Here is a 21,148-nt window from a genome sequence, read left to right as displayed (position 1 = left end):
TAAAGGTGTTAATAGAAAATTCCTTGCAGTTACCCTGCATCTGCAGTTTAGTGGTGCATCATGTCCAAAACAAAATGCTTACCTTGAATAGACTAGACTTGTAGTACTAGAAACTATGACCTAGCATTCGTTCTGGGGCTTGTGTTCAGTTTGCTTATTGCAAACCAGTGTCTTCAAGAAAAAGAACACAACCAAATGGCTGTGGACTAACAAGGTGATGACTGGTCAAAGGTTGGACTCAATGATCTTAGAGGTCTTTTACAATCTAAATTATTCTGTGCTTCTGTCTTTAGGAAAACAGCTCTTCAAACTGAGCAGGGTTTAGTGACAGCCTGCTGATCAGCCACTCTCCTGGACTCCACTCATCAAACTTGGACTTGGGAATTGCAGGAAGGATGGACTGCTGTGCATTCAACCCTGTTTTGCTTGCCAGCCTACTGAATCAATGAAGATTTGCAGCAACATGTAGCTAGATGGTTTTTTTTATGTGCTTTTGGCAGGAGGGACCCACTTTTTCATACTTATTTTAAAGCAGTTAAGATAAAGTAAATGTGGGCACCAGCTGTAAGAGATGTATTCTGTGTAGTTTCCACATCAGGGGTAAAGGGTGAAGCAAAGTTTTATTTTGAAATCAACACAACATTTTTAAGACTGTCATCTTCTAGCAACTCGAGCCAGACACCAGGTATTTTAGCAGTTAAAATTTACACTTGTTTCTAGCACAGACAGTACACAAGTTGGCAGAACCTCTAATTAAAACCGTAGATATTTTAGGCCAATGGTAACAATCGTGCAACAAAAATATATCACAGAAGACTGTGGATTTCATCAACAGGTTAGAAAACTAGAGTTTCCTTTACAGGGATTTGACTTCAGCTGTGCCAATACTAAGCAACTTGAACATTCCTGGTTCAGCAGCAAAGAACTTCATGTGCATCTTTCTCCCTAAGTAACATTTTTTTCTGCTTGTACTAGGAAAGGGAGCAATTAGATGAATCTGATTAGGCAAATCCAGAGCCATCCTTCAAAAAAAAATACAGCTATCAACAGTCATTCCTACTAAGTGAAGAAACAGGCAAAACATGGACTGGAAGGCTTTCCTTACAGTAAAGCATCTGACTCATTTCTGCCTTCCCTCCTATGCTGCAATCAAGTTCCCAGATTTCTAATCTTCAAGGAGAAATCCACAATCCATTCACCTCAAGACTCAGACACCAAATGAGAAGCCACATAAGTATCTTCGAGGCAACATGTCTTGAATTATATTGCAACTGGACATTCTGTATTTTGGGTCCCCTGCTCCATATACAGCAACTATGCAGGGTTACTCAAAGAGAAGGTCTTCATCCTTCTCTTCCGCTAAGAGATTGGCTGGCTCACTTTCCTCACCAGCAGCCCTCCGCAGCTCCCGTTCTTGGTCAGACTTCTCTTTCAAGACTTTTTTCTTTTCCTGGATCTTTTTAAGCCTGTGAAGAGAAATGTAGCTTTATCTGTGAAGTGAATATGTTTTCATACAGCAGTTAGTAGCTATGCCATACAACTTGGTCTTGATAAAGCTACCTGGAAAAGTTCCACAGGAAACAAAAATTCTGGAACAAATACCAAATTTGGCAAAATGGCAAAAATAAAAGGCTTTTATTGCTAGCCGCTGCAATTGAAAACCTTAACCAAACTATAAATAATAAATAATAAATAAATAATATTCTTGCCCCTAAACACTGCCTTATACTATTCTGCTTGTATTTAATCAAGTTCATTCCTCTTTCATTCATTGCAGGTTTGACATTTTTGTTTCAGGTGGCCCAGAACATTGACTGTATTGGCAAAGGTGTTGTTAAAGCAGAACACCTCGGGGTATTGTATCACATCATTCCCTCTGCAAGAAGAATGACAGCTATATAAAAAATGAATGGAAGGGGTTCATTTATAACTTTCAGACAAGTAATTGGTGAGTACCTAGCTCTGGAAACTCCATGTGCAGTAAGAATTAGGTCATGTTTAACAGTATTTGCTTCCAGATTTTTTGAACAGTTCTAACTCCCTTCTGAGGAGTGGTCGATGTTAGGAAGAGACCAGTCTCATCTTTTGACTAGTCTTTTACCTGTAGAATTCCTCTCGTTCTCGTTCATCCAGTTCTGTGATGATATAAGAAAGAGTACGCTCAATCCTGGGAATAATCACTAAAAAAAAAATATAAAGAAGTTGGGACTGCTGTTATATTAGCCAAGAAGTTATCTAATGTACTGCACAGATGTTGTCTAAAGTCAATTTAGTAATTCTTTTTGCTAGGGGAAATCTATGTCTTTCATGGAAGATCATACTATTTCCTGATGGACAAGTACACAAAATATAATAAAGTCCTGGCAAGTGGGCAAAATTTGAATTAAAACTATGTTCTTCCATCACATTGTTTCAAAAACTTTAGTATAGCACCTTTACTTAGAATTATCCATTTTAAAAGGCTGTCATGAAAACAAATATTCAAATGAAAGATAAAGACACTAACCACAGCTTTAACACCAAGCTGCACAAACTCTGTGTCAGAATCATTTGTTGAAAGAAGAAATCTGTTACCAGCACTACCAAAATTACTTGGAAGGCTGCAGAGGAAACCTTTTCTAAGTCATATTCTCAGTAACAAGCTGCAGTTAAGGCCTGTATGTTCAAAGAAACCAGTCCATGAAAAACTGCTGAAAAGGATGATTTGGAAACATGGGCTGAAATACATAACAATACATTACTGTGTACATGCAATAATTCTTAAATCCAGACATAAAAACTCAGAAAGCAACTTAAAACAGTCAAAGCACTCTGGACACTGCAGCAAAAGGAATCACAGCCAATGCTGGGATTGTAATAGCACTTAAGAAGTGGCAAGAAACAAATTTACAAACAAGAACAGGAAGAACAAAGAATTCAGATCAAAATAAAATACCAGGGTATTGCCATAAGGACTGTTCCATCCAGAACCAAGAAGTCACAAGCCTCTCTACTGGGCACCACCATTATAATTTTAAAGTTCATTAGAGTGATTTAAAGTTAAATATATTATAGTTGTTTGAAGTTTATTATGCTAGCTATTGAAACATCTTAACACATAGAAACATCATGTCTTTTGCTTCTAGTCAACAGCCTTCACCAGTTAAGTCAAAGTCACTAACAGGACTGCAGAATGTTTGTAAGACTTTTGTCTTGTAGGGTCCTAATAGAATTTCCTGATTACTTTCTCATGTTTACCTATTCATTTATCTCTGGGTCCTCCAGTCCATTCCACTGGGCTTTTAATTTTTTTGTTTTTGCAATATGCCTAATTGTAATGCTTTTTAGAAAGCATTCCTGAACTGGTGAGAAATTCTAGCAAGAAAGAATAGCTTCCTTGACCCTGCTCCTTTTCTTGTACAGAGACAGAAAAATGTTATGCATCCCAAATGGAAATATACTCACCATGTTCAATTGCATTCACACGTCTGTTTGTTATTTTAATGGCTTCATCCAAAGTAATAAAGGATGTCTAATGGAATGGGATTAAATAGTTAATACATAACAAATTTAACATTTCCATCAATTCTGTACACAAAACCAAAGAGCACTTGAAAGCCAAGTCTATAATGTAGCTTTACAAACTATGTCCTTGATAGAAGCAGAATGTTTTCTAGTAATGTCACTAGCATGCTGAATACTGCACATTAACAGTTACAAATACCAACTCTCCCAAAAAGTTTCTTCTGAGCATTAAAGAATAAGGATTCCTCTGAAGCAGTAATATGGCTAAGGTTTGCAACTTTGTACAGCACTGAGACTACTGACTGAAAGATGATATTCTCATTTTAGAAAAGTGAGAAACCAATGATCCTGCTCTTTTTTAACTCTCACCAACCTGTAATGAGGCCAGTTCTACAAGCAGCTCCACAGCTTTGGCATAGTTCCTCTTCAGCTTAGCCAGCTGTTCTCCACCTCTGGCCAAGCCAGTCAGCTCATAGCCTGAAGAACAAAAATTAATTGTTACTATTGCTATTATAGTGATTCCTTACTAGATAAAAATGAATACTTTATACACTATAGAGATATAAAGAGCTTATCAAGTGAGAAGCTAAAGCCTTTGCCCATTAACAATTTGTCTTTATAGTGTTTTACATTGTGCATGTCTCTAGTAACACTTAAAAGTCTCAAAATCTGGAAGTACAAGTCTTCTCTTCACCTGAAAGACTCACTGATTTCGTGAAGTAGAATCTATTAGAAGTTCGTAATAATCCCTCCATGTCACAGGAGCAGGCAAAACATGAAAGGAAGTAAATACCCATATGTATGATGTAAACTGACTTACCATTAAGACATGACAGTATTTCTGTATGAGCATGAAATAGCTATAAGTACACAAAGACAGAAAACACTTGGGTTGTACTTACTGTCCCCTCCTTCCTGGTAATGCTCAAAAACTGGCAAGGTTACACCTGACAAGAGCGAACAAAAATGCATGTCAGAGCCATAAAGGGTTACAGATTTAAGAAGTACAGCTCACTTTTACCCCATTTGCTTCTAATTATGTAATGGCAGAAGCTTTGTTTACAAAATATTCCTACATAGCTTGGAACGATTAAGTCATACTGGTTCTGACATATAATATGGAACTTCAGAATTGTGTTAAGTTTGCAGAGACCAAGACCCATGAAAAATTCAGGGAAGTATTCTGTTTCGTTCTGTTTTATTATGTTTAGTAATATGCTCCCTTTGCTTAAGGAATATTTTAATCATTCAATCCTGATTTATATGTCTTCATAGACAACTGTGTGGATAGACAATTGCCTGAAATTTATTTAACTTTGGGGTTTAACTCCCGATCTGTTTTCCAGTAAAGCTCCATGGAAGTTATACTTTGTCCAAAAATTCAGAAATTGGACTGCAGTTTACACACATTCTTCTTATTTTGTAAGAGGTAAGTAACCAAATATAAAAATCATAAGCTGTATGTGAATAAAACAACAAATTACAAGTGTTCCTACAGACAGGTAAGAAAAAAAGGAGACAGTGTTTGGATACATTCCTGCCTATTTCCAAGTCTCCACCCACAATTCCCTTATGAGCTGAAGTACTCAGGGCCTGGAAAGGAGTCACCTGCTACATTGTCTTTCTTAGCTCTGATCTTGACTTGTGCTTTGTTCACATTTTGGATCACAGTGGTACTGTAAGGAAGAAAATACAAATCCTAATCAGGAAAGTTGAAGTGGTTCATTAACTCATCATTGTATACAAGATGAATCAGTTATCAAATAGCTGCAAGGACCTGGAAAGTGTTGTTAGCTCCGTTTTCCTTGCAATTCATTGCACAGTCTTCAAAGCTAACACAGAAGCTTTGAAAGAAACAGGTTGCCAGCTAAGTTTGGAAAATATGCAGAGTCTATGAAATGTGACTTTAGAAATGTCTTAGACCAAATTTACAAAGCATAACTGAAAAACTAGCCAGTTGTCCAGCAAATTATTTTAATAACGTTGAGTCTAATCAACCTGTAAGATTTCTTTCACAATGAAAGTGAAGGAATTTCAAGGCTTTAAATGCAAACCAAGGCTACAACATTTTGTTCATTTTAGTTTCTAAGTATTTGTTCTTTCAGGTAATTAATGAGTTTATTTGCCCACTACCATATTAACAAACTCAGACTTGTACAACAATTCATCTTGAAGGATTCCAAAGTAACTTAAAGTCTTCCAAGAACAGGTCACTAGAGCTAACTCCTCTGCTGAAGTCCAGTTTACTTACAGGGTGGAATCTGACTTGTTTATAGCTAAACACAGTGACTAGTTAGGACAGGAAACAGCACTATGTCCAAATGAAAGGGCAAAAAGACTTCAGCAGCACACAGATTACTACTGTGTCTGATCACTTGGCTCTTCCCCATTAGTTGGTAGTACCATCAGCAGAATTTTAAACACTTCCCCATGCACACCTGAATGAATTACACAAACACCCTAGACAGGACTGTAATTTATTAAAATACAATTAAAGTATCATGCTGGAAGAAAAGGATTTGTTTCCCCTCTTGCATACAGCCCTCTCTAGCCCTAGTGAGACAAAGGTCAGTGAGGTAGGAGGTAACTGGTAAAATCACTGTGTGACTTACTGGCAGAAAAGAGCACACATTACATCTATCCCTCAAATTCACAAGAAAGAACAAATTAACAAATTGTCCAATACTCTGGTATAGATTCTTGCTTCTCTACATTTTTGATTCCAAGCTGCAAAAAGCAACACCTTCTCAAAGGTGAGGTGCAAGTTCTCTCTCTCCTGTCTTTACATAACAGAATTTAGTCCATTCTGTCTACTGTCATCTTTTTTGAGGTGCCTTTAAGAATTTACCTTTTTTTCCAAAAGAGGAAATAATAATTTGTTGATAGCTCTTTCCCATAGATAGGACAGCCTCACAAAAGCCCAGCAATCCTCACCTGAAATCTCCTGCTGTGAACTTCGCCTCAGCAAGTGAAAAGGCAGCTTCTCTCATCACCTCACCCATCAGCATCTTAGTCTGTTTAAAAAAGAAAAGGCAACAAATACAAGGCACATTGTTACTACTTTTCCAGGATAAAAACCTAGCAGCTTAAAGAGAAGAAATTGAAGAGAGTGAGAAAGTCCTATATGCATAGCTTACTCTCAAACTGGTATTTGTAATTCTCAGGTGACTGGCAAAAATAGAGAAATATTTCAGCTGTTTCACATTGTAGAATTCATAGAAAAAGCAAAATATTTGCCTTACTCATTAAATTCTATTACATGGGGGTTAAATAAGAACAATAAAGTGGCTCAGCAGGAAAATATTCTTGTTTCACATTGTATGAAATACTATGAGACAGCTGAAGTTGGTTTTCAGCATACAAATGTATACAGCTTTGTGAAGCTGCACTCTCCTCCCACTCTGTTTTTTCCCAATTTTTACAGATTTTTAGCCCTTGTAGCTAAAAACTATTGAGAAACACCAGCCTTTGTGTTTTAGACAATGTATAGGAAGCCATGACATGATGAGATCTTGTCTACAGTGTGGCAACAAAGGACCACAGCTAACCACGGACTCTGCAGCAGCTGCAGCAAAAACAGTACAACTAAACCCATCTGATAGGGCAGAACAGAACAACACAGAGTAGGCTCCACTGACTATCTCAGATTTGTCATCCATGTTACAAAGAAAGATGCAAGATGTTACAAAGAAGAAACTTTATAGATATGCAGTATTCCCTCAAGCCAGAAAAAGCAATAAAAATGGGGCTACAGAACATTTTAATACCCAAAGTATTTGGCAGTATCAGAGCAAATTCCCTGTAACATAGAAGAGATGATCGGGAACTTGTAAAACAAAAGAGAGCAGAGGCTAAGACTGTCTGGAAAGAGGGGAAGAATATTAACTCTTCCAAGTTTCTGTATCATTGCAGCCACAGAAACATAATGCTGCTCATGTGTTCTCAGTAGTCTCACTTACAAAAAACAGGTTAGCCAGAAAGTCATCCTATATTCCAGCCTATCTAATGAAGTTAGGAGAATAGGAATGCACAACAGACAGAACATTAAAGTGAGCCAAACAAAGGAAAATTCTAATTTACCTACCTCAATAATTTTCTTAAGGATCTGTCTGAATCGAAGCGTCAAAGCATCAGATTTTTTCTTCAAGAGGTTACGACCTGTTTGGGCTCCTTTCAAACGAGCCTTCATGATGGTCTGAGCCCTGGTAAGCAGAGGAATAAAGAAAAAGCATCCTGCATCATCTGAAGAGATTAGGAAAAAACTTAGGTGAAGTTTTCTGACATGCATATGACTGAAATTATGAAGTAACCATGAAACACCATTGCAGTAAAACAGGATGGCCACTTCAGGACAGAATTTTAGATTCCCATTTAAAATCAAGGGAATTTATATTTATCTCCATCATCAATGAGAACTACAAGGTTATTATCTGTGAAGTCAAAACTCATGGAAAATTGACAAGACATCTTTCAGTGCTTCTATAATAGGAAATAAGAGTTTTCATTTTTCTTCATGACTTGGAAGTACCAGAAATCAAACTACTCCAAATACCCAGTGTCGCTGTGACATGGGTATTGCTTTTAAGTTCTTTTACTGCCATGCCACCTTCTCAAAATCAGACAAAGCAAATTCTTCATGTGGTCATAACAGTTGATGCCATGTTTTGATTTTACAGAACAAGAAGATGCAGCAGTTGTACATTCTGATTTTCCTTATGCTTATATGCTGCATAGGAGATTTACAAGCTATCAAAGACAATCAAAAGCAGTGACAATTTAAAGGGATATTAGTGAGTTAGCTGTAGCTTTCACCTTTACATCCAGTAGCACACTTACAGGTTTCTTGTGTGAAATTAGAAACTGCACTGCTTTCTACATGCAACCACTGTGCACAAAGGACACCGCTTAAGTCAAGTTCTTACACACTTCCTCTCTGACCTTGGAAAAAATAAGTATAATTAAGATTCTTTCTACACAGTGGAATCCATTACTGACCACATCTACTAGTATATGATGAGAGTAGCTCCATTAACATCTACCAAATACGTCTAACTGAAAACCATTAATACTTTATGAATGTTTATGATTTAAAAAAAAATCAGAGAGTAAAAAGGGAACTTTCCCAACAAGCAGGTGGCTGTCATCACCTTGAACTAACTTGTTTGCTCTGTTCACCACCTGCCAGAGACTGGCTCGTCTTCTAGTTCAAGCAAGATCTCACTTGCTCTGAGAGTGCAATAAACAAAGTTTTGTTTACTCTCAAGGAAACTGAGCAACTTCTGGAATTGAAGACATCCAGCACAGAAGAAGAAGCTCATACCAGCAAGCTACTTTATAACAACAACAAAAAAAACCCCAAACCAACATAAAAGGTAAACCTTGTGAAATTCTCTTCTGTCAGGTAACAAAATTATTTGTTGCAGACACAGGTCATCTTTCTTTTGCCATTCTAACTTATATTTCTTTGGGAACAGCACCCACATTATTGCCTATCACCTCGTTTAAAAACGGGCTTGTAAATATTAGGTCTTTGTATATGACCACCCTCATGCCACAGTGACACATCACTTCACAAAACCAAGTACCTTTCAAAAGTGATTGAAGTGCCCCCTCCTTGCACACCTAAACTGAATGGAAAAATGCACTACCAAAGAGCAGGAGTGAGGCCAGATGACTTAATGTATGCAATAATTCATTCCCGTGTATGCAATAGTTTATTTCTAAACTAAATTTCAAAACAAAACCTTTGCCATGTAATGTATTAATCTTTCCATATAAACTGTTACTTTTTATGTCCTGAGCTCCTACAGAGTCAATAATTATTGTTTTATGTTTGAGGGTTTTTGTCCTTCAAGGCATCCTTTTTATTATAAAGATTATGTGCAGGCAACCCATTTTTATGCAAGAAGATTTAAAATAGCCTTTCACCTTAAAGCAAAGTCTGTCTGTCCTGGAGGGTTCTCAAGAGAAACTAAACAGTGTTATTAAACCAGCAATTTTATTCAATTGTTTGCTTTAGTTCCAGTGTTGTTGGCAGCTTTCTAAGCTTTCTCAGGAGACATCTGATTTCATGACAAACAGTTTGCTGTCTGGATCTGGAAAATTACCTGACTGTCCACTACACTGGGAGCACTTTACTTCCTTCTTTTAACGCGCTATGGCCAAGCTCTCGTGAAGCAGTATCCTCTGTTGCAAAGTTATGGGAAGCTGTCGTTCCGTTTGTCCATTTTTCCTACACATGCATTCCACAAATTGTTCTTTTTTAGGTAAGGCTTGCGTAATCACATTATTTTAAATATCACACCGGCATCTCGGTGCCGGGCCCTGCCACGTCCCTCTAAGGCCAGACAGAGCTGACGCGGAGCCGGGAAGCAGAAGCTGAAGGTTGCGATCAGGGGCCCTCGGTGGCCCGTCACAGAACCGGGGGAGCCCCGCTCGGCGGCGCGGGGCAACCGGCGGAACGACTGCGAGCGCCGAGCCCCGGTGAGGAGCCCCGAGCGCCCCGAGAGCCGCCGCTCCCGCCGCCTCGGCAACGGCACGGACCCCCGCGCTCCCCCCGGGCGCTGTCCCGACCCGTCCCGGCGGACACTCACATCCGCGAGGGGAAGATCTCGATGCGGTCCTTGGCCGACATGGCTGCGGCGGGGCCGGCTCGGGCTGTCTCCGCTGTCACCGCCGGGGCCGGGGCCGGGACCGGCCGTCGCCGCCGCCCTCACGTGACTCGGCCCCGCCCCCGCGCGAGGCGGGGCCCGCGCGGCGCCGGGCGCGCCGCTCGCGGTCACGTGTCTGCCGGGGCCGGCAGGAGGAGACGCGATTGGCTGAGCCCGAGGCTCCGGCCTCCCGCCGCCAGGGGGCGCTCGAGGGGATCGCGGCCCCTCTCCCCTCCTCGGCGTCGCGGCAGCTGCGCAGTGGGGCGGCGGCGGCGGGGCGCACGCGGCGGCACGAGCGGAGCCAGCGCGGGACTGGGGTGCGCGAGCGCAGCGCGAGACCGCCCGGGCCGCAGCCAGGTACCGCCGCGCGCGCGGCCCGGCCCTCGCGCGGGGCCCGCGGCCGGGGGGGCCGCGCCGCTCGGGGCCGCGCCGCTCGGGGCCGCGGGGCCGCGCCGCTCGGGGCCGCGGGGCCGCGCCCGGTGCCGTGCCGGCGGCGCCGCTCGGGACCGGCTCCGTTTCCGCGGACGCCGTGCGGCCGAGAGGGCCTCGGCTGAGGCGTGTCCAGCCTCGGGAAAAGCCTCTGAACGCCAGCTTCGGCGCGGTGGGCCTAGTGCTGCTCCTGGGCAACAGAAGGCCAAAATAAAAACCTTGTGACTGGGGAGAGGAGCGGAGCGGTGTTTGTCCGCTCTTGCTCGCTGTGGCTCGGGTTTGTCGCTTTGCAGTGCGGCTTGCTTGTGTACCCCAGAAGTACCGGCAGGATTGAGCAGAGCTGCATTCAGTAGACTAGAAAGCCGGACCGTAAAGTTTTCCTTTTTAACCTTGGAGTTCTTTGTTCAGCTTCAGCTTACACAAGTTATATAAAACATTCAGAGTGTTTTTATAATGTTTTACTAGTCTGTATTTCCCCTTTCTACAAGTTAAGAATTAAAATAAGGGTGGAAATGGTCTTCTTAATTGTGTGGACATGTGTACATAGCATTTGTCATTACCTGTCTACTCTGATTTTAAGTTTTCTTATAGCTAGGAAGCATGAGCAAGGCTGTAAAGATCATGACTTAAAACTGGTGACTAAAATCTGAAGGAGTGAAGCATTTGACTTGGCATCTTGGGCTGCTGCTGGAAAAATTTCCTGTAGAAAAAATTCTGTGTGAAACTTCAAGGCATAGACAACTGAACTAACTTAGACTAAACTTAGACTTTTAAGAGCATATGGATTCATTATCAAAAAAATAAAGCAGTTTAAGCATTCCTTCTTATCATTGCTTGATTATGAAATATTGCTTTTTGCCTTTTTTTTTTTAATGTATAATGAAGGAATTCTGTTTTTTTTCATGTGACTTTGTTGGGTTTTTTCCCCTCCTGACTGTTGGGGGGCACTTTTTTGCCTTTTCAGTACTTCAGGCCAGGCTAGTTCTGTTCTAATTAATGCCTTTGCTTTCTTTGCTGACAATTGGCCTTTGGAACAGGTCTTGCAGGATTACTCTGAACATCTTGTGCTGAGTTTAAAAGTCATCTAGAGTCTGCTTCTCCTCAGTACTACAGAAACTTCCATCTTGCCTCTTATTTTGTTAGCCTCACATGCTGTCTTATGTGCATACAAAATGCTTCGTGAGCACTGCATGCTTCTCTCTTATGTCCTCTTGCTCTTACAGTCCAGTTGATGATCCTTGAGAGTCCCTTCCAACTCAGAACTCTGTGAAAATGTTACACTCTGATGACTTTACATGCACGTGAGGTGTGCAGTCCCACCTTTCCACCACTCGAAGAAGCCTTTCCAGTGTTCTGTGTATAGGCAGTATGACAGGTGAAGTGTGTAATGAAGTCTGGGTAGCAAAGCTTTTTCTCCATTAAGGCAAAAAAATAGCATCTTAGGAAATGGTTGTGGTAATAGTATTTGAAATACAAGATAATTTATTACTTAATTTGTACTAAACCCTAAGTACAACCTTATCCTAATTGCTACTTTTTCTGCCACTGTTCCTCTCTATGTTCCTCTCTATTGTCCCCAGTCTTTGCTGGTCTACTGCTGTGTTTGTAGGAGGAGGCAGTGATGTACTGTGAAATAAAACCTTTGATTTTTCTGCTTGAATTCCAGAATGCCGGGACTAAGCTGTAGATTCTACCAACATAAATTCCCCGAGGTGGAAGATGTAGTGATGGTCAACGTTCGGTCCATTGCTGAAATGGGAGCCTATGTCAGCCTGCTGGAGTACAACAACATCGAAGGCATGATCCTCCTCAGTGAGCTGTCCAGGAGACGCATCCGGTCCATAAACAAACTCATCCGCATCGGCAGGAACGAGTGCGTCGTGGTCATAAGAGTTGACAAAGAGAAAGGTATCTGGGCCTGTGGTGGGCTCTGTCAAGATTGAATCTGTAGACAGAAATGCAGATGAACTAAGCAGGTGTTTGTGGGTTTTGCTAGGACTACTTTTTTTGAGCATTGAAATAAAATAGACCATCACTGACCATACCTATGATTGTTCTTCTATTCCTCTTTGTTCTTTAGGATTTGGGTTAATGAAAGCAAATAAACATCAGTAAAAATTTAAGTGGGTCCTCACCAGATCAGTCACTGGACTATAGTGAAGTGAAATTTTCTTTTGGTATCTGTGTAGATTTTCTAAGTCAGCTGAAGAGAAGCATCATTTGCTGTAGATTCCTAGATGCTAAGCATTTAATGCTGACAATCCATCCTGTTTGTTAACAAGTCTCAAACCTTATTGATAAAGGTGATGACAAGTATGTAATCATTGTGAATTCTGTAGGAAAAAGTTAGAATTGTACAGGTAGTTTTAGTTTTCCTGTCTTTTGAACATTTGAATCTTTGAAGGTTTTTTAAATGTAATTTCTATTGAGAAAATTTCAGATTTTGATAATATTATTCCACGCAATCTCTAAAATCTCTGTCCAGATGTACAGAAATAATAAACACTGAGCATGTCTCCTAGAAATATTAACTGTTGGTATGATGTTTCTCAAGTTAAATGCTCTTTTAGAATACTTCTGAGACTGCAGTTAACTCTGAGAATAAATAATGAATGACAGGATAAGGAAAAGCAGAGACAAAAGAAGGGCAAGAATAAACTTATTGCAGATAAATCTGAAGTGAAATAAGTTTCCCAACATCTCTAATGAAATTATACTTTTACTAATTAATCTTGTTTTCATATTAACAGAGAAACACATCTGGAATTCATCTAGTGGTCTTTTATTGAACTTATTGGAGAATGTATAGTTTGTGAGAAATAGGTGGAGGCCTTTTATAATTCAGAAGAGAGTTCAAAAGAATTTTTTTCATGGGATTTCTTTCAGGCTGACCCTATTTTATCAGGAGTCTGTTCAGAGCTAAAGTGATGAGGTGCTAGACTTGAATTAAATTGTGTTGAGGACTAGAAATATATGCCTTAAATTTGCTGCTTTGTTTGCTGGAATGATTTTTTTTATAGATCAGTAGTTGCTGAGATAAAATTTGCTACTTTAAGGATTTACAGTAGAAAGAATTTTTTATCCTAATTTAGATCATAATTTGCTTAAATTCATCAAGGTTTGGTCTTGTTTCTCTCTGTAGCAAAATATGAGGATATTGTAGGCAGGGGGCAAATCCTGAGCCAGAGTGTTTGTTCTTGAGCTTCTCTTGAAGGAGTCAGACTTAGATTGCACAATGGCTGACATTTTTAAAATCATCTCCCCCAATAGGTTATATCGATTTGTCAAAAAGAAGAGTTTCTCCAGAGGAGGCAATCAAATGTGAAGACAAATTCACAAAATCAAAGACTGTAAGTTGCCTTTCTCTATTTAGGCCCCGTGTATTTCCAGCCTTTTCCTTGAGCAACCAAAATTCCCAGACATAGATAAAAGTAAAGCATTCAGGTATCAGACATATTTGGATTCTCATTTACCCATGCAAAGATATATAACCAGCTTATGTGTCTAGGAGTGTTACATGGTAATCTGCTTATTAAATGATTAATAGATCAAGAAAGGTGTCAGTTGAGAACTTATGATGTAAAAGGGTATTAAATCATGAGAAATCCAAAAGTATGTGCTGGTTTAGCACACTGTGGGCAACTTTTTATTGAAAAGATGTGCAGGTAGTTTCAGGCTCCCATCCTTACTGCTGTGTTGTCTTAACACTTCCAAGTAGAAATTTTTGTCTGCTTTCAGTATTTGGTTTGGGATTTTTACCACTCTGATGTTGCAGGTTTACAGCATCCTTCGCCACGTTGCTGAAGTCTTGGAGTACACTAAGGATGAGCAGCTGGAGAGCCTGTTCCAGAGAACTGCCTGGGTGTTTGATGACAAGTACAAAAGACCTGGATATGGTGCTTATGATGCATTCAAGCATGCAGTCTCGTAAGGACTTCTTCTATGCTTCTAGGGGCTTATTTCAAATTGCAGACAAGTATTTCCTGAAGTAAAACTGTCACCACATTATTTTGGGTTGTATCATTGGGTTTCTTTCCCAGAATCAGTATGAAGAATATACTGGTCAAGTAAATCTAGTAAATTTTAACATCAGTCTAGTAGAGGAAGAACCACTGGTCTTTGTTTGTCAGAATTTGCCTGGTTTTAGTCCCAGGCAGAGTTTATCAGAAATAGCTAGCTTTATGTCCAAGACATTTTGCTCAGAGCTGATTGTCCCTCTTCCATTGCACAGGCAGCTTTTTTCTTTTTTTAAATGCAACAAGCTGACTTGCTACTTCTCTCCACTTCTGAAGAAGTGGATCATCACTTGAAGAAGGGGATCATAAACTTAGAAATGGAATTACAAACAGAAAGGTGGATATTGTGATGCTGAGGAAATATGCACTGAGATAGCTTTTAGTTTTTAACAGAGTCTGATATTTTAATTTGCTTTCAGAATCGAAGTATTTGGTTTCCCTCTATAAAATCTGCCATGAAATTGTCAATCCTAAACTGGATTTCTCAGTAAACATTTTCAGCTTTGTTCTTTCATTGCACCTGAGTGTGAGTGATGAATGGGAGGTGAACGCTGGATGGCAGTAATAATGCTTTTAGAAACGGCAGTGACTCTAGCAGGCAGGGCACTCGGTAGTGTTTTGAGTAGCTGAAAACCAGCTCTGCAGTTTGGGGGAAGAAACAGCTTGTGTCCTCGTTTAAAATTAACATGTTTTGTTTCATATTGTCATGATTATTTTCTGGTGATAGCAAATTTACTGATAAAGGGCAAATCTGGACATATTGCTGTAAAAGGAATTCTAGATCACTCTTAACTGATAAATACTTAGTTACACACCTGTATAAGAGAAGTTTTTAATAAAACACCTCTAGTCACTCTGGCTCTTTTAACTTCAGTTGTATACTCCTGAGCACAGGCCTTTTGTTCCTCATTCACTATTCAGTTTGGAGCACAAACTTCTGAAGCTGTCTGTTCTCAAAACAGCTTCCCATCAGTAATGGCTTAAGATTTCTGACTGTGGGCTGCAACTTTTATTTGTTCCTGGTGTGCTCCTACATAAATGTATAGCAGTGGAGTAGAACAACGTGGATATTGCTGACTTCCTATTTTTGCTAGAATGCTGTGTGAGGTTTAGAATTCCCTCTAAGAATTTGGCTTGTTATTCCTTTCTTTGTACTGAGAATTAGTGTTTTGGAGTTTTACACAGCGTTATACTTGTGGCAGAAATTGCACAGTACATTTACCTTCTAATCAGTAAAAATTAAACATTGGGGATGTGTTGTTGAAAGCCTACCAAATGATTTAAAAGGATAGTTTGGAAATAAAGCAGAATTTGTATGTACCATAAATCACTTCTGCCCTACAGGTTTATATTTTGATCTGTAAAGCCTGTCATGTTTCTGGGTTCTGTTTGCTTGTTTGGCCCTTCTACTCTCTATTCTTAGCATACAAAAGCATGAAAGATGATGTTTTGTTGGCAGCAGAGACCAATCTCTAGTACTACCTCTGGCTTTTAAGCAATTTTATTTCATGTTTGCCTGCTGGTAGCATTGTAGGTGATCTGTTATTTTTTTTCTCAGAAAACTGCAACTTTTGTCTCTGCAGAGCAGGAACTGTTTTTGTGAGTTTTTTGCTTATGTTCTCTATTTCAGGTAGATTTGGGATAAATTTAACACAGCAATAGAAAATTGACACCACTTCTTTAAAAAAGAGCTGCTAATTTATATTGGTAATCAGCAGAGGAGTTTGCTTCTGTGATCTCTGAGCTTGAAACTATTAGCTTAGGATTTAAAAAGCCTTTATCCTTGCTTTAGCTGAGACTGTAGCCAGCAGATAAGTATTTGTCTGTGATGCAGGTACTGTTAAAAACAACTACCAAATAACCAAATAAATAATGTACTGAATGTGGGTTACTTTGTAGAATGACAAGTATCTTGTGTTTGAATAAAACACTAAAATAATTTTAAAACTCCAGATTCATAATGGATTTGCTTTTATGTGGTATGAGTTTATCTTCACGTTGGAGGAAATACAAAAATATCAAGAAGCTGGATACTTGTCACATTCTATTTATTTCATATAGAGGGAGCAGGAGAAAAGCCATTCCTTCACTTTAAAAAAAAATTTAAATAATTCAGATTATTCCTTCCAGGAACAGATTGAGTAAACGGCTGTGTTTACCAATAGAAAATGCTTTGAAAATAGATGTGTTCATTTTCTTGCAGTGTTGCAATGGGTTCTTAAGAAATTTCCCTGTTTTCTTTGTCTAGTAGGTATCTAGGATTATGCTAAGAAATATAAATAATACCAGAAGTTTATGTTGTGTTGAATTCCTCTTCCGTATAACTTCTGTAATGTTGCATTGCTTGGCTCAGAGACCCTGCAATCCTGGATAGCCTGGATCTGACAGAGGAAGAGAGGCGTGTATTGATTGACAATATTAACAGACGTCTGACACCACAGGCAGTCAAAATCCGAGCTGGTGAGTTCTTCCCACATGCTCCTTGAACCCATCTTTATGCTTAGGTCGAGATAGTGTATCTTGTTGCAAACTGTAAACTCAGTTAAAACTAATGGTTCATAATACTGATATTTGAATGGAGTTGTTCAGAATTAAGACACCTTAATAAAGAATTGCTTTCAAATTGCCTGTGTGGGTTCTGTCCCAAAGTGCAAGGTGGTTTGGCTTTTATTTTTCCTCCCAAAGTGCAGATTCCTTGGAACACGGACTGGTTGTCATGATAGATAATGGGGTCTGTCATATTGCATTGGCACACAATGAAACTAAATATTTTATAGTTATTACTGTATCTACAACATTCTTTTTCATTATTCAGAGTTTTAAATTCATTGGTTCCCTGACAGGATAATTGAATTCTGTCAGCACAGCTACAGCATGCACCTTAGTCACTTGTTGATAAACGTGTGAAAATAGCATTTCTAACAGGTTGATTGCAAACCGTTCAGTAGAATATATCAGCTCAAGCCTAACATGTCTTTAATGTATGAGCTGGTTTGTCTCTTACTAATTTAGTGTGGGCAGAAATAGCACATGACTGCACGACTTCAGAAGACATACTTCAAAACTGTAAATCTGTCTCTACAAAACAGCCTAAAGGCATGCTTGCCATTAAACTGATACTGTAGCCAAATCACATTTTTAACTATATTGAGAAATTGCCTCTGCTCTGCAAGTGTATATTGAAGAGTATTAACACTTGTTGATTACTGTGGAGAGAAGAAATAAGCCTTTTCCACTCTGAAATCAAGAAAAGAGTACAAAAAGTAAGGTAATATAAAATTCCTCTACCTATTGCTTTAGAATGCCAGGAGTTAACAGAGAATTCAAAAATTTGATTACCATGAAGAGTGCATTTACTGACATGAATAGTACTTCATCACTTTTGAAAATAAAGAGCATGTCTTTTTACTTCCTTCATGCTGCATTTTTAGTTCTTATGGTCTAAGTCATTAATTTTGTCATCAGCACAAGTATAGAATCTTGCCATTGGCTTGTTTTCTCACCCTGAGGTTGACTGGGATGTTCCTCTGTGAATTCGTTCCTGACAGTTCAGAATTAGCAGATTTTCATGAGTTAACCTGGAAGTGAAACCAAGTTCTTTGTGTAGCTTAGTCTTGTGCCATTGCTATGCAGGTAAAGAAATCTTTGTCTTTACACTGATCAGGGTATTACAGATACTGCCAATATTACTTTATGCCTTGATTTTCAAATACCTACAAAAGGCTATAGCTAACTAATTCTAACCATATGTTAACCTTATAAAAATGTATTTTAATGCTCCTCAAGTGATGCCTCTGTGCCTCTGTTGTAATTGCTGATGGAATTCCATAACTTTGTGGATGTGCTCCTTTTCAAGTTTTACTTTTCCTGATTTGGGCTTTTCTCTGATATTTATTGCTTTTATATCTTCATCTCTCCATATGAAATACATAATTATTGGTGGTGTATTTGTTAGATGAGAAGTGAGTGAATATGAGTGTATTATTTTGTATCCCAGCTTTCTGAAACACAAGGTATAATGTTTCCTTGTCTAAAGAATTTATAAAGACTCTTACATTAACTTAAAAGTCAAGCAAATGTAATACCTTCCTCAGATTTGGGAGTTACTGCGGCTCTCATTGTGGGTAAACAAACAAAAAAATTGGTTGCTAAAAAGATCTATTAAAGCTTAAGTTAAAAAGCTTTTAATATTTTGCTGCTCTTGGTAAAATTTTATTATTTGTATTTCTCTGTCACAGATATTGAGGTGGCGTGTTATGGTTATGAAGGCATAGATGCAGTAAAAGAAGCTTTGAGAGCAGGCTTGAACTGTTCCACGGAGAACATGCCCATCAAAGTGAGTGTCAGTCTTAATAATGGAATCTAAAGCAAAGTTTTCTGATGCCCTCAGGGACCAGTAGTGTGCAATTGCTCTGCCATGTGCCTGATTTCCAGCTCTTCTCTGGCAGGGCTGTGACACACTTCCTTCAGCTATGTGCTGGCAGTCCTTTTGTGGTTGTACAATGTCTTTCAAAGTCTGGGAAGCTGTATTTATTCTGTTCAATTTATTAAATTCTAGTATTGGCACAGAACATACCCACTGTTCCTTAATGCAGCCTTAACTAGGGAGCAATAAATTCTATTTTCAGGTATAAGGTTGTATAAAAAAAGGAAAATTTGCTCCACTGACACTTGAGTGTTGGTAGAATGACTGCTGTACCCATGCCTAGTTTTTCTTCCCCAACAGTTTTTGGATGTTAAGTGAGCTACTGAATAAGTGTCTTTAAAAAAACTCGGAAGTACTTTTTCCTTTGAAAATTACTTTTTATAATGGTCTCTTGTAACAAAAGAAATTGTTTAATTAGTCAGTCATCATAAAAAAAGGAAAACATATGGATTTTAATGCTTTTAATTTTTAGTCTAACTAGGCATAATATCTTTACCTTTGTTACTGAGTTTGCTTTTTTCCCCAATCTTTGCAATGTGGTAGATTAATCTGATAGCCCCTCCTCGTTATGTGATGACTACTACAACACTGGAGAGAACTGAAGGACTGTCTGTTCTGAATCAAGCCATGGCTGTAATTAAAGAAAAAATAGAGGAGAAGAGAGGGGTCTTTAATGTGCAGATGGAGGTAAGAACAAATAACATTCTAAAATACAACTTTTTCCCTTGCAATACTTCTAAAGTAGAGCAAGATCTGTAGTGCTACAAGAAATCTCAGCAAAAAGTGTTGCTAAGTTATTAAAAAAAACAGAAAATTCAGGACCTCTCTGTTCCTGAAATAAACAAAAGACCAGAAAATCTAATTTTCCTGGGTTCTATTGTGTGACTTCAGGACATATTTTATCTTTTGCTCTTTATGTAGAATCAGAGTCTACAAATCAGGTGACCTTTCTTTATGACAGTTTGCCATGTGTTCTGGTTTGGTATTTTTCAGCCTAAGGTGGTCACTGACACAGACGAGACTGAGCTTGCAAGGCAGTTGGAAAGACTGGAGAGGGAAAATGCTGAAGTGGATGGGGATGATGATGCCGAGGAAATGGAAGCCAAAACAGAAGACTAAATGTTCTGGGATACTTAGAAGAGAGACCATATGAAAAATTAGAATCCCCATTGCAAACACTCGGGACTAAATGATTCCAGTATTGAAAACTTCAAAAGCAAATATATGAAGTGTTTCCCTGCTTTAAAAAAACCAAAACGTAAAAGGCTCTTCTAAATAACATTTGGTGCAGCAACTTACACAAATTTGACCCTTTGAAAGGAAGGTGCCTAGTCAAATTCAAGACACAGATCTGGCCAGATGGAGTTTACAGCCCCATACTTAACACTTTCATACATAACAATTCCTAATGGGTGATTGCAGCTCGGTGCATCTGTTCATGATTTTTCCTGGGAGCAGCAAAACCAAGCAAGTGGAACAGTTCTATACAGAATGTATTTGAGCAAATATTCAATAAATTTCTGGGCTATGTAACTCCAAGGTTTTGGGATTTTTCCTCCTCTTTTGCACTTGGCCTAGAATGGTGTGAATATAAACCTGGAACAGTATCATCAGTGGGTGACTCCTTTTTAACTTTGAAAGGGCTTTCTTTTGTTTGCTTTAAAGCAAGCTGAGAATGAGTGGAACAAAATGTTTAACATTAACGTTTTCCTTGCAAGTTTGTTTATGCAGACTTGTTTAAGTTAACATTTCCTTTGTTTATCATATGCATTTAGGGACCAAGAACTTGAAAACTTTGAAAATAGCTTGTTTCCATTCCAATAAACATAGCTAATAAATGAAATACTACTTATAGTTGCACTTTGCTCTGATGGGTGAATATAGTAGGAGCTTTAATGAACTTACATAGTTCAAAATGGGCAGCCACTGTCTGTGAGCTCACTGCAACATGACCTTCAGTTCTGCCTACCCTGTAACCCATTTAAACTGAACTGAGATACTGACTCTAAAAAAACCCTGTTTATCTTTACTGAAGAAGAGAAACAAGATGTGTTTTCTAAATTGGAATTTAAAAAAAATAATTCCTGTTTTCCTTGTTAGTGGGAATTGAGGGGAAAGAGTTG

General features: G+C 39.0%; 2 protein-coding genes across 4 annotated transcripts; one reads left to right on the top strand and one right to left on the bottom strand.

Moving 5' to 3' along the window:
• Window positions 1-594: 594 nt before the first annotated feature.
• Window positions 595-10,227, bottom strand: ATP6V1D (ATPase H+ transporting V1 subunit D). Of its 2 annotated transcripts, none has more exons than XM_085582087.1 (9): window positions 9,612-10,227; window positions 7,589-7,706; window positions 6,439-6,518; window positions 5,113-5,180; window positions 4,407-4,451; window positions 3,878-3,981; window positions 3,445-3,511; window positions 2,102-2,180; window positions 595-1,466 (listed from the first exon to the last, which is right to left on the bottom strand). In XM_085582087.1, the coding sequence occupies exons 2-9, from the start codon at window positions 7,691-7,693 to the stop codon at window positions 1,325-1,327; spliced, it is 690 nt and encodes a 229-aa protein (XP_085438213.1). In that variant the 5' UTR covers window positions 7,694-7,706; window positions 9,612-10,227; the 3' UTR covers window positions 595-1,324. The 2 variants fall into 2 exon arrangements, with proteins under 2 accessions (XP_085438213.1, XP_021392711.1); XM_021537036.4 differs by having other exon boundaries at window positions 10,098-10,227.
• A 180-nt stretch (window positions 10,228-10,407) lies between these two features.
• Window positions 10,408-20,873, top strand: EIF2S1 (eukaryotic translation initiation factor 2 subunit alpha). Of its 2 annotated transcripts, none has more exons than XM_021537037.3 (8): window positions 10,408-10,511; window positions 12,250-12,491; window positions 13,854-13,933; window positions 14,359-14,510; window positions 16,953-17,059; window positions 18,838-18,935; window positions 19,569-19,712; window positions 20,019-20,873. In XM_021537037.3, the coding sequence occupies exons 2-8, from the start codon at window positions 12,251-12,253 to the stop codon at window positions 20,142-20,144; spliced, it is 948 nt and encodes a 315-aa protein (XP_021392712.1). In that variant the 5' UTR covers window positions 10,408-10,511; window position 12,250; the 3' UTR covers window positions 20,145-20,873. The 2 variants fall into 2 exon arrangements, with proteins under 2 accessions (XP_021392712.1, XP_085438208.1); XM_085582082.1 differs by lacking the exon at window positions 10,408-10,511 and adding an exon at window positions 11,507-11,958.
• The last annotated feature ends 275 nt before the right edge of the window (window positions 20,874-21,148 follow it).

The sequence above is a fragment of the Lonchura striata genome, chromosome 5 (genome assembly GCF_050655825.1).
Source record: "Lonchura striata isolate lonStrDom1 chromosome 5, ASM5065582v1, whole genome shotgun sequence".
NCBI lineage: Eukaryota > Metazoa > Chordata > Aves > Passeriformes > Estrildidae > Lonchura > Lonchura striata.
This window is presented reverse-complemented; position numbering and strand designations above follow the sequence as displayed.

Bases quoted from the DNA above. Each gene is read 5' to 3' on its own strand.
- EIF2S1 (XM_085582082.1), top strand. From the start codon at position 11,879: ATGCACGTGAGGTGTGCAGTCCCACCTTTCCACCACTCGAAGAAGCCT. The intron at 12,492-13,853 runs GTATCTGGGCCT...CTCCCCCAATAG, and splicing joins AAGAGTTGACAAAGAGAAAG to GTTATATCGATTTGTCAAAA. The intron at 18,936-19,568 runs GTGAGTGTCAGT...GCAATGTGGTAG, and splicing joins CGGAGAACATGCCCATCAAA to ATTAATCTGATAGCCCCTCC.
- ATP6V1D (XM_021537036.4), bottom strand. From the start codon at position 10,138: ATGTCGGCCAAGGACCGCATCGAGATCTTCCCCTCGCGGAT. The intron at 7,707-10,097 runs GTGAGTGTCCGC...TCTGCTTACCAG, and splicing joins GAGATCTTCCCCTCGCGGAT to GGCTCAGACCATCATGAAGG. The intron at 4,452-5,112 runs GTGACTCCTTTC...CGCTCTTGTCAG, and splicing joins TAAGAAAGACAATGTAGCAG to GTGTAACCTTGCCAGTTTTT.